The 11,740-nt window shown below is 47.5% G+C and overlaps 1 protein-coding gene across 3 annotated transcripts in view; it reads right to left on the bottom strand.

The window, feature by feature from the left end:
• The window catches only part of LOC123975875 (host cell factor 1-like), a 26,093-nt gene continuing 14,353 nt past the window's right edge, over nt 1-11,740 (bottom strand). For 2 of the 3 annotated variants that reach the window (XM_046057667.1, XM_046057669.1), the window contains 19 exons: nt 11,339-11,537; nt 11,134-11,249; nt 7,313-7,448; nt 7,060-7,229; nt 6,746-6,914; nt 6,410-6,597; nt 5,841-5,924; nt 5,528-5,611; nt 5,365-5,431; nt 5,142-5,284; nt 4,888-5,067; nt 4,590-4,773; nt 4,356-4,502; nt 3,649-3,848; nt 3,418-3,540; nt 2,918-3,103; nt 2,529-2,829; nt 1,084-1,138; nt 1-685 (listed from right to left, as the gene is read on the bottom strand). In XM_046057667.1, the coding sequence (XP_045913623.1) occupies nt 646-685; nt 1,084-1,138; nt 2,529-2,829; nt 2,918-3,103; nt 3,418-3,540; nt 3,649-3,848; nt 4,356-4,502; nt 4,590-4,773; nt 4,888-5,067; nt 5,142-5,284; nt 5,365-5,431; nt 5,528-5,611; nt 5,841-5,924; nt 6,410-6,597; nt 6,746-6,914; nt 7,060-7,229; nt 7,313-7,448; nt 11,134-11,249; nt 11,339-11,537 (2,772 nt within the window). In that variant the 3' untranslated portion in view covers nt 1-645. The remainder of the gene's footprint in view (nt 686-1,083; nt 1,139-2,528; nt 2,830-2,917; nt 3,104-3,417; nt 3,541-3,648; nt 3,849-4,355; nt 4,503-4,589; nt 4,774-4,887; nt 5,068-5,141; nt 5,285-5,364; nt 5,432-5,527; nt 5,612-5,840; nt 5,925-6,409; nt 6,598-6,745; nt 6,915-7,059; nt 7,230-7,312; nt 7,449-11,133; nt 11,250-11,338; nt 11,538-11,740) is intronic. The other variant, XM_046057668.1, reaches the window with a different exon arrangement.

Here is an 11,740-nt window from a genome sequence, read left to right on the forward strand (position 1 = left end):
TAAAAAAAATGCTCTAAAAATCTTTATTGTTCAAGAGAATATTCACAAACAACATGTTTGATTTTCAAACAGCAGGAAAAATCATTCACTTCCAGCTCAGACAAACTGTCCAATGGGTGAGCTCCGTCACTGCGGCCAACAAACACTTCGAGAACAGAAGAAGAAACAAACCACAGAAGAAATAACACTTCTTTTCTTAAACACATTTATATATAAAAAAAGGAAAAACAAAAAATTTTGATGCTACAGAAAAACAATAATTTACAGAGCAGTTTAAGCCCCGCCCCCTGCAGGGACCCCGCCCCCAAAAGCGGCGCGACCACTGAACTTCATCGTGACCTCAGAGGGTGAGAGACACCGAGACAGAGAGCTACTTCTAGTTCTATAAACTCAAACTTTATTTCCATTTAAAGGTGAAAAGCTGTTGACTCCGCCCATCGCCGTCTCCATGACAACCAAAACAAAATCAAGGAGAAAAAGAGTTCTGATTGGTCGATAATGTACAAATATCCTACAAGTCTTTTATTTTGTCTGTTTCCTGTTGGGACAGGAAGCTGTCAGAGTTGACACGGTCACCAGCTTCAGGGTGGAGCTTAAGACAACAACAACAGCAAATCACAGTCCTCCTCAGCAGGTCGGCTGCTCCTATTGGTCTGTTCTGAACTTCTTTGGTCCAACAGGTTTCCTGAAGACCGGAAAATAAACAAAACAGTGTTGATGGCATTTACATTTCACTGGTGAGGTCACAGTGATGTCAAAGGTTCAAAGTTTCAAAGTTTTTATTTTAAGTTGCTGCCAAACAAATGTAACGTGATGAACTAAATGAATCCGTGTATCTGCGTGTTTTAATTATTTCGTTTCAAAACCAAAAAACAAGATTTTTCCGATTCGGTTTTATTAAATGGAAATAGTTTATAATACAGCAGCAACATAAAAAGCTTAATGTTTTTTTTTAATATGGTTTTGGTCCATTTACAGACGGTTTATACAAAACTAATTAACAGTATAAGTGCATTGATATGATGTCACTATATATAAAGTATATATTTCCTGTATGTGTTAGTTAATATAATCAGTTCTTACATGTCAGGAGACGCTCCGGGTCTCTTCACTGCTGGTTTGGCATCTTTACTGCTTTCTACAGGAGAACAAAAATACAGACATCATTACTACGAACCTTATTAATACAAACCTCACTACTACACTGAACAAAACTATAAAGGCAACACTTTTGTTTTTGCCCCCATTCATCATGAGCTGAACTCAAAGATCTGAGACTTTCTTTATGTACTCAAAAGGCCTATTTCTCTCAAATACTGTTCACAAATCTGTGTTAGTGAGCACTTCTCCTTTCCCGAGATAATCCATCCACCTCACAGGTGCTGATCAGACAGCATGGGAATTGCACAAGTGTGTCTTAGACTGGCCACAATAAAAGGCCTTAGGCTGACCACAATAAAAGGACTTAGGCTGACCACAATAAAAGGCCACTCCAAAATGTGCAGTTCCATCACACAGCACAGCGTGCAGTCGGCATGCTGACTGCAGGAATGTCCACCGGAGCTGTTGCCCGTGAATTGAGTGTTCATTTCTCTAACATAAGCCGTCTCCAAAGGCGTTTCAGAGAATTTGGCAAAACATCCAACTGACCTCACAACCGCAGACCACGTGTAACAACACCAACCCAGGACCTCCACATCCAGCATCTTCACCTCTAAGATCGTCTGAGACCAGCCATCCGGACAGCTGCTGCAACAATCGGTTTGCATAACCAAAGAATTTCTGCACAAACTGTCAGGAAACGTCTCAGGGAAGCTCATCTGCATGCTCGTCGTCCTCATCGTGGTCTCGACCTGACCGCAACTTCGCACAGCCATTAAAGAGGAGTGGACCAACACTCCACAATCAACAACCGGATCAACTCTGCGTGAGGCAAATTGTGGTCACACCAGATACTGACTGGTTTCCCGTACCCTCCCAGACCCTTCCAATACAGTAAACTGCACATTGGCCTTTTATAGTGGCCAGCCTAAGGCCTTTTATAGTGGCCTGCCTAAGGCCTTTTATAGTGGCCAGCCTAAGGCACACCTGTGAGGTAGATGGATTATCTGGGCAAAGGAGAAGTGCTCACTGACACAGATTTGTTAGCAATATTTGAGAGAAACAGGCCTTTTGTGTACATAGAGAAACTCTTAGATCTTTGAGTTCAGCTCAGGATGAATGGGGGCAAAAACAAAAGTGTTGCCTTTATAATTGTTTTATTGTCATTGCGCATGTCACTAGGTACAAAGCAACGAAATGCAGATGGCATCTAACCAGAAATGCTTAAACAGTAATTAAATAAAATTATACATTTTTATGATTTTCATCATATACAGAATGGTATGAACGCTACGACAAGCCTCACTACTATGAACCTCATTAACACTAACCTCGTTAATAGAAGCCTCACTAACACTACAGCTTGTTTCTTCCTCTGACTTCCTACTTTTTCCCGCCCCGTAGCCCTTCCCGATTATTCGTCTCACCTTGTAGCCACCGGACCTGCGTGGCTGGCCCGTAGCCCTTCTGGTTGCGAGCGGCGATACGGAAGATAATGGCAGGCTTGGTTGTGTAGTCGATGTGGGCGTTGGCGAGGCTGGAGGCCTGGACCAGGCAGGACGGATTGGGACCACAGTAGACCCTCATGAAGGCCAGCTGGGCCGGTCCGGAACCTGAACTGGAGGCGGCGGCCTGGCTGGACTGGATGGCCAGGTACACAGAGTACTCTGTGATCTTCCCTGATGTGACGGCAGGAGGCTCCCAGGTCAGCTGAGCCCCGTCCAGGTTCTGCAGGACCACAGTGAAAGAGTTTAACACAGACCGGAGATCAGCAGTGACACGGGCACAACCTTTTCTGGACTCTGAAGTGTCTCACCTTGCTGATCTTGATGGCGCACGGCGCTCCGGGGAAACCAGGAAGACACGTTTTAAACGCCGACACCTCTGAGAACGCTCCGCGGCCGCAGATATTGATCCCCGCAACCCGAAACTTATAGGCCGTCCCCGGCTGCAGCTCCACCTTCTTCATCTGACTGTAGTCTGGTATCACACCTGAGTCATCCTGCAGGTAGATACATCATCGATAACTGGATCAATATCAGTAATCTGAACAAGCGTAGCTTTTTTTTAGGTCATTGGTGCTTTTATTTTGAAAACACAGGTTGCTGTTGAATCAAGATCTTTAATGAATAAACGGCCGATGGCAGATTAATAAACGGCCGATGGCAGATTAATAAACGGCCGATGGCAGATTAATAAACGGCCGATGGCAGATTAATAAACGGCCGATGGCAGATTAATAAACAGCCGATCACCGTTAAACAGTGGGTGTTGTGAGGGGTTGCTTTATTTTGATTATTAACTAAAGTTTCTTACGTCAGCCATGTTGTTGTCGTAGGGGACGTAGTAATGAGTGACCACCATGTTGGTCACCTTGACGATGCCGACGTCATACCACTGATTGTCCCTCGTTGATGATCTCACCTGGACGTCCTGCTTCTACACACACACACACACACACACACACACACACACACACACACACAGAGTTAGCATGTTAGCGTCATTCTGCCCCCTGCTGTTGCTCAGCAGCGTTGCGTCTCTCACCCCTGTAGTCGCCGTGATGCCATTGGTGACCTCGGTGGGCGGCGCAGTTTGAATCTTAGCCGGGCTGGCCGTCAGAGAGGGGGCGGGGCCAAACGTACTGGCCAATCGGGCCACAGCGCTCGTCACTGCCGATGACGTCAGCTCGTGTCCGTTACCCTCTGCTGTCGGGTCGTTCAGGCTGTCTGCTGGAGCAAGGCCCTCTGGGAAACAAGAGGCAGGGTTCAAATAACTTTATTAGACACGACAGGAGGACAAAAGCAGCTGAACAAATGAATTAAGAACTCAAATTATGATCTTCTTAATCTCTTATTTCTGTAAAGATGTTTCAGTCATCAGCTGTTGTTCAGATTTACTGAATGACCATAAAGCAGAAACATCTTTATAATTACTCATGAATATTAATTCCTACGTAAACATGACAACATGTCTTTATATGTCATCAATTATTTTCATTATCAATCAATGTAATTATTTCACAGAGCTGCTCGTTTTATTGGACCAACAGATTTTAATTTTCCAACGATGTGAGACAAAGAAAAGCAAAACACTGAGCAGAGATTTGCTCAGATGGTTTAGTGGTTAGTAAAGCAGCTGCAGATTAATCTGTTGACGTAAAGAATGTTTAAACTCCACGGTGACCCTTTAAACTTCTGATCCAGGTAGGATTCAAACATCAGACTCTCTGCTCAGGACCAGCGGCGAGCTACCTGTGGGCACGCTGCTGTGCTGTGGTTCTGGTTCTGCTGGTTCTGGTTGGTTGTGGGCGTCCTGCAGCTGCTGCTGCTGTTGGACCAGAGCCGCCAGCTCCTGCTGGGTCAGGATGATGGGGATGGACTGGTCCTCCGAACCGTCTCCTGCTCAGACACAGAGACAAACGTGATCCACCTGAAGACAAACCAGGTCCAGGTGATCAGTTCTGAACCGGCATCCGCGTGTCTCACCGACGTGTCCGGCCGCCCGCAGCACCGCCTGTATCGTCGCCTGCTGAACTGCCTCCTCTGTTGCCGCGGTAACAGACATGTGATCAGAGGTCAGCCCCGTCACCATCAGGGTCGTCGCCCCGGAAACCACCTCGCCTCTGTCCCCTTCTGATGACATCAGTTCCTGAGGAAGGCTGCTGTCCATCTGAGAGGGACGAGCTGATTGGTTATCTGTGTGTGTGTGTGTGCGTATGTGGGTGCGTGTGTGTGTGTGCGCGCGTATGTGGGTGCGTGTGTGCGTGCGTGCGTGCGTGCGTACCTGTGCCGCCGCCTCGCTGCCCTCCACATGAACCTGTAACACTGAAGCTGTTGATGACATCACAAGCCCTGATTGGCTGTCCGTCTGCATGGACTCCTCCCCTTCCGCTGCAGTTACCATGGCAACAGCCTCCGCCTCAGACGACTCCGCCCTGCTCTCTCCGACCAATGAGGAGATCTCCTGCACGCAGACAGAGGGGGATCATGGGACATCAGAGACGACGACGACGACGAGTTTGTGTGTGCGTCACTTACAGGTATGGATGGCCCGGGGGTGGGTGTGGCCTGTGTAACCGTAGTAACAGCTCTGCTCTGACTGGCTGCGGTGGAGGAGGCGGGGTCGGCGGAGGAGCCGGGGTCTGTCGAGTCGACCTGCTCGCCGTCTCCACCCTGCTGAGCTGGAGACGAGAGGACAGGAAGTGACATCACGCTTGTTTCAACGGTTAGACATGAGGCTCCAGGTGCGTCGGCAGGTTACCTGTAGCTGTGGTGGCCGTGTTGGTGGTCCCGGTCTCGTGAGTCTCACACGGAGGGTTGGAACAGACCTGAAAAAAACAACAGACCGTTTAGTGCACCGACATCAGCGCCTTTAACCAATCGCCTTACCCGAGTACACCTGGCAGGGTCAGGTGTTCCCTCACCTGTCTGAGTCCTCCAGCTCCGGCTGTGGTGGCGGTGTTGGTGGTCCCGGTCTCGTGAGTCTCACATGGTGGATTTGAACACACCTGAGAAAAAGTGATTGTCGGACATCAGCACCTTTAACCAATCACTGATCATCAGAGTACACCTGGCTGGAGCCCTGCACGGCCTCAGACCAGGACCCTAAACGAGACGTTTCCATCAACCTTTTCTAAAGCGATACTTCAAAATGCGCATTAATAAACGATGGAAACACAACTGCGTCGTGAGTCCGATCTTTGTTTTACCGTCTCCATCTTCTTCGAAGTGTCTCACCTGTCTGAGTCCTCCAGCTCCGGCTGTGGTGGCCGTGTTGGTGGTCCCGGTCTCGTGAGTCTCACATGGGGGGTTGGAACAGACCTGAAACAAACACATTGCTAAGTTAACTACAGCAGTACTACAGTACAAACACAAAACTACTACAGACGTAAAACTACAGCAGTACTACTGTACAGAGACAAAACTACAGCAGTACTACTGTACAGAGACAAAACTACAGCAGTACTACTGTACAGAGACAAAACTACAGTAGTACTACTGTACAGAGACAAAACTACAGCAGTACTACTGTACAGAGACAAAACTACAGTAGTACTACTGTACAGATTGTTTAGTTTACAGACGTCAACAATCACCTTCATACCTGAATATATAAACATTTGTCCTTCAGGTGAATCTGTGATCAGCTTGTTTTAGTTTGACTGCTGTGATTTAAATGTGCGTCTGAATTAACGCACAACCACAGGAAACAACAACGGCAACTGCCCTGCGGCGGCGGCGGCTCCACATCAGTTCATGCTACAGGACAGAACCAGTCAGTACTGAACGAGAACACGTCAGCTCACCTGCAGCACCTGGCTCAGGCTGGCGGAGGCCACGGTGGCGGTGTTGGTGGTGCCGGTTTCGTGGGTCTCGCAGGGCGGGTTGGAGCACGCTCGGTCGTTACCGCCCATGGTTGCGGTGGCCACGGTGGCGGTGTTGGTGGTGCCGGTTTCGTGGGTCTCGCAGGGCGGGTTTGAGCAGACCAACGTCACTGCAGCATCATCACAGTGACATCATGATTATTCACATCACCATCACGGTTTACTGCACTGTGAGGTAGTACTGCAGTATTCTGACCCATCCAGTACAGTAGCTAGAACTAATACTAGAATCTGCAGTAGTAGTAATACTTTCTTTACCTGTAGGAGCTGCAGTGTCTCCAGCCTCTCCCCCTGCAGTAGTAGTAGTAGTAGTGGTACTTGTAGTACTTCCAGGTTCTTCTGAAGTAGGAGAAGCCATAATGGAGACGGGCAGATCCTGGACCAGCGGCTGAGCCTCGGCGCCGCTCGGAGTCGTGATCAGAGTCACCTGCACACACAGAACTGCAGTATTACTACAGTACAGACACAAAACTACAGTAGTACTATTGTACTACATTACAGAGATATAAAACTGCAGTAGTACTACTGTAGTACAAGAGTAAAGTACAGCGCCTTGCCGTCAGTCTCGTTACCTGTTTGGGTCCTGTGGTGGTGGGAGTTGCCGTGGTGACCTGGTTGGCCAATGTGGCGATGGTTGCCAGCGTGGTGATGGGCGTTGCCAAGGAGGCGTTGGCGACAGCGACAGCTCCTCCTGCTACGGCGGTGGAGACGCTTCCTGTTGCCGTCCCCAGACTGGACACACCTGAGACACAAACACACCTATCGGAGCCGCTCAGAGACGGACGCTGAGTCAGCGTTACAGCCGAGCACCTGAGCAGCGTTTACCTGTGGTGGACTTGACTACCAGCGTGGTGTAGGCGGGTTTGGTGCCGACGGCGCCCGGTGACACCAGTCTGACTCCGCTCATCGGGACGGTCTTGAAGATCGTACCAGGTGTCCCCGGAGCGCCTTTCAACAGAACCTGAACACAGAACCACACATTTGTACCGGCTGATCCAGACCTCAGACGGTTCAGGTTCTGTCAGGTTCAAGTCTTTGAGCAAGAGTCCAAGTCTCAAGTCTCTGAGCTAGAGTCCAAGTCAAGTCTCAAGTCTCTGAGCAAGAGTCCAAGTCTCAAGTCTCTGAGCTAGAGTCCAAGTCTCAAGTCTCTGAGCAAGAGTCCAAGTCTCAAGTCTCTGAGCTAGAGTCCAAGTCAAGTCTCAAGTCTCTGAGCTAGAGTCCAAGTCAAGTCTCAAGTCATTGAGCAAGAGTCCAAGTCTCAAGTCTTTGAGCTAGAGTCCAAGTCAAGTCTCAAGTCTCTGAGCAAGAGTCCAAGTCAAGTCTCAAGTCTTTGAGCTAGAGTCCAAGTCAAGTCTCAAGTCTTTGAGCTAGAGTCCAAGTCAAGTCTCAAGTCTTTGAGCTAGAGTCCAAGTCAAGTCTCAAGTCTCTGAGCAAGAGTCCAAGTCAAGTCTCTGAGCAAGAGTCCAAGTCAAGTCTCTGAGCAAGAGTCCAAGTCAAGTCTCTGAGCAAGAGTCCAAGTCAAATCTCAAGTCTCTGAGCAAGAGTCCAAGTCAAGTCTCTGAGCAAGAGTCTAAGTCAAGTCTCTATAATGAATGTTTTATCACCTGCTGCGTTTAATCCAGGCTGCTAATATAGCTCAGTGTCTCCCACAGAATGGCGTGTGGGGGGGTCGTGCGCGTGCAGTTGATATTGACCACCACCTATATACAGCGTGCTAGCCTCAAAAACCCGGGTGTTTCTAACATTAACTTAGCTCTCCTTATTAGCTAGGGTCCTTACATGCTTGCTAATAACTTTTTTTAAGCTGGGTCTCCGACATTGACAGCGTTGTGTTGGACAGATTTGTGCAGCTGTGTCCATGAAGGAGTGAGAGAGGGATGAGCGAGAGGATGTGCTGTGCTAATGTGCTACGGCGCTCTGCAATCAAATATGATTTTAAATAGGCCTAGCAAAAAAAATACATCAATATGTGGCGGTCAGCGTTGATATTGTAGCTCATCGGACGTTTATTAAAAATAAACATTGTTCACGAGTCCCGCACCTCGAGTTCGAGTCGAGTCTGAAGTCATTGTGTGTGCGACTTAAGTAGGATTCGAGTCAGAGTCTCCAATTTCTGGATGTTAAAGTGTCGGCTACAGAAATTTTACAATACCAGTAGAACTGGTACCCTAAAAGAGTACCAACAGAGTACTTCAATCGCCGTAGTAGTTGATTGGTATTATTATTATTGTTGTTATGGATGAGTAAGTTGACCGATTTTCTTTTCTTCGTTATTGTTGGAAATAACTGTTGGAAACTTGTGTCAGATCGCTCGTCATCCTGATCAGGTCGTCCGGACGAAATAATCAATCAGAGGAAGTTGTTTTTGTATTTGAATGAGAGGGGAGTGAAATAGTTTATTGATCACTTTGAGTTGTAGAAAAGAAATTTAAGTTTTTGATCCGTTTTTAGAAAGTAAACAAAGAAGAATAATTTTGTTAACTCTGAATGAAGAACTCTGCGAGTGCTTTTTCCTTTAGTGGTGAGTCAGCAGCACAGATCCCTCATAAGGACGGCCATTTTATTAAAAACAAGTGATAAACCGTGTTACTCGTTAACCGTGTGTCCTTCCAGCTACATCAGCTGGTAATCCTCAAAAGTCAGCAGACGTTGGAGGCTACGTTTCCAAATGTTTTCACAGTTCTGGGCGTTTTTAACATTTTCCTGAATAATCTTTGGATAGAGAAGACGACTTTCAGAGATTCTTTACTGTAACCAGCTACTTAATGACACTGGCAAAATGTTTCTACATCAATTCAGGGTTTTTCCTGGCTCAGAACGGGACTTTGGGGGGTGACTTTGCGCTAAAGGCAATGACTTACCTAATGACCGAAATCTATGCATTTTCTTGTTATTTGACCATTTGATAAACAAAATATATATAACATTAAATAGAAAGTATAGTGTTAGTATAATAATCTATTTTAGTTTATTAATAGAGATTCAGCTGTTTCACAAATAAAACCGTTTTCTGGTATCAGCCTACAGCACTGTGGTTAAGGTTTGATTAGTGCTGATGTTTGTGGATTCATTATAATTTAGCTCACCATTAGTAGCCTCTAATATTAATTCCAGTTGGACAAAACTGCAGTTTCTGTGGGTTGTTTTCAGTCACTAAATTATTGTGCAAGAAAAATGCTCTACATGGTCAGTCTCTCATTTGTTTATGCAAATGAACTTGTCAGAAATAAAAACTGTGCATACAGAACGACGAGTTAAACATTTCTAAAGTTTGCTGTAGTACCTCAACCTTTTTTAATGTCCCGCCTCCTCCAGGCTGTGATCGGTCAGTTAACGAAAAGTGACTTTGACGAGCAGCTAACGCACACGGCTGCATGAAATGCTCCGATCTCCCTGTGTCTCCCGGTGAATACCGGCACACTTTATCTTGTGAGAAATAACAGGAAGCCATTAGCGCGAGCTTTGTAACGGAGCGTTCAGGCGCGGTCAAACCAACGCAGCAGCTGGTTTATTAATCCAGCGCCTGCTGCACGTGTAAAATGCAGCCGCTGTGGATGAGCGGAGAGGCGACTGCTGGAAGTCAAAGACGTCGTATTTATGTTTATGTTCTGCTTGTTCAACAGGCGTTTGATAAATGACTATTAAAACACATTTGGAGAGGATTTGAAAGTTTTGTTTTTTTCCCCCCAATTCTGATCATTTTGGCGCTTGCTAAAACCTCTTTAGGGGGCGCCAAAAATTTCTCTATGCGGGAAAACCCCTGCAATTTACCTGCAGAACAAGTTTTACTGTTTGATACGAGTATGTCTTATTTTAAATTAATACTTTACTTTGCCTTTTAGTTTATGGTTTACCACAGTATACAGTGTGTGCTTCCACGGGAGCTGCCGCTGTTGTGTGACGTCACTCGGCGGCTACTCGTGAAGTCATCTTTTTTCTCCGAGTTCACACGTAGGAAATCTGACTTCAGGTGGCGTTCCCATGGTACTTTTTCTCCCATGGTACTTTTTCTCCCATGGTACTTTTTCTAGTTGGAGGTGGGATATTTCACAGTTCCGAGTTGCCTGGAACGCAGCATAACTCTCGGACCATCAGCAGTCACAACAACCTGGAGGAAGAGCTCAGCGCACCGCCATCACCTCCTCCATCACCATCTGCTGTGCTCTACGTATCATTCGCGCCGCAGAGAGAGGTGACTGGCTGCAATCCTCTAACCCACAGACAGACTGTGGCCGACCCCTCCCACCCTGAACACAACCTGTTCCAGACACCCCCATCTGGACCAAAACCTCACGCCACATGAACAGCTGTTCTCCGTCTGCAGCTGGTCTCACAGCGTTTCCCATTAATCAGCAAGATTGCGGCGGCCCGCTACGCCTAATGTGTTCCGCCATAGACCGAAAATACTTTTACACCTCTGATAACATTTAAAGATCTTTAACGCTTTGAGTCGCTGCTGTCAGCTCGCGCGCTTACACACGCCACTTTTATTTTGAGGTCAGTACAGTGGCGTTAACCAAGGGTCTGACCATCTTTGACCGTTTCGGTCACTCGTTTGTAAGAACACGGTAAAGTTAGCTTTGTGACCTAAGCGTGAAGATGTGACAACGTCCGGTTTTCAAAATGTGTGTGTGTGTGTGCGTCACCTGTGTGAGGCCCTGCTGGCCGGCTGCAGTGATTTTGGGGACGGTGGTGATGATTTTTCCGGCACTTCCTGGTGTCACCATCTTGGTGGTCAGGATCGTGAACGGACTGTTACCACCTGTAGGCGGCGGGAGGAGCTTCACTCAGCCAATCATCCAATTTAAAATAAAAAGCTGTGCTGTGTGTCGAGGTGTGTTCTTCCCGTACCTGCCCCCCCCTGCAGTGCTGACATTGGGATGGTCTTGATGATTGTGGTCCCGGGTTTGGAGGAAGCCGGAGCGACGCCGAGGATGGTTTGTTTGGTTGGAGTTGATCCGGCCTGCGCGGTGCTGAGGAGGGTGGTCTGTTTACCGTCTGCTGATGTCACCAACTTCAAGATGGTTCCGGGTGGGAGGCCGCCCTTTGTCTGATACGGGGGGGGGGGGGGGGGGGGGGGGGGGGGGGGGCGTTAGTGTTAACTACTAAATGCAGTAGCTTAGCATAGTTCAGTATATAGTTTTTAGTTAACACAGAAGGCCTTTAACAGTGTAGCAGGAACAGCGAACACTCCCCGTGTCTCCGGCTGGAGTCCAACAGGTGTGTAAATTAACTATACAGAAATCCCCACCC

This window comes from Micropterus dolomieu, linkage group LG08, assembly GCF_021292245.1.
Source record: "Micropterus dolomieu isolate WLL.071019.BEF.003 ecotype Adirondacks linkage group LG08, ASM2129224v1, whole genome shotgun sequence".
NCBI classification, from domain to species: Eukaryota; Metazoa; Chordata; class Actinopteri; order Centrarchiformes; family Centrarchidae; genus Micropterus; species Micropterus dolomieu.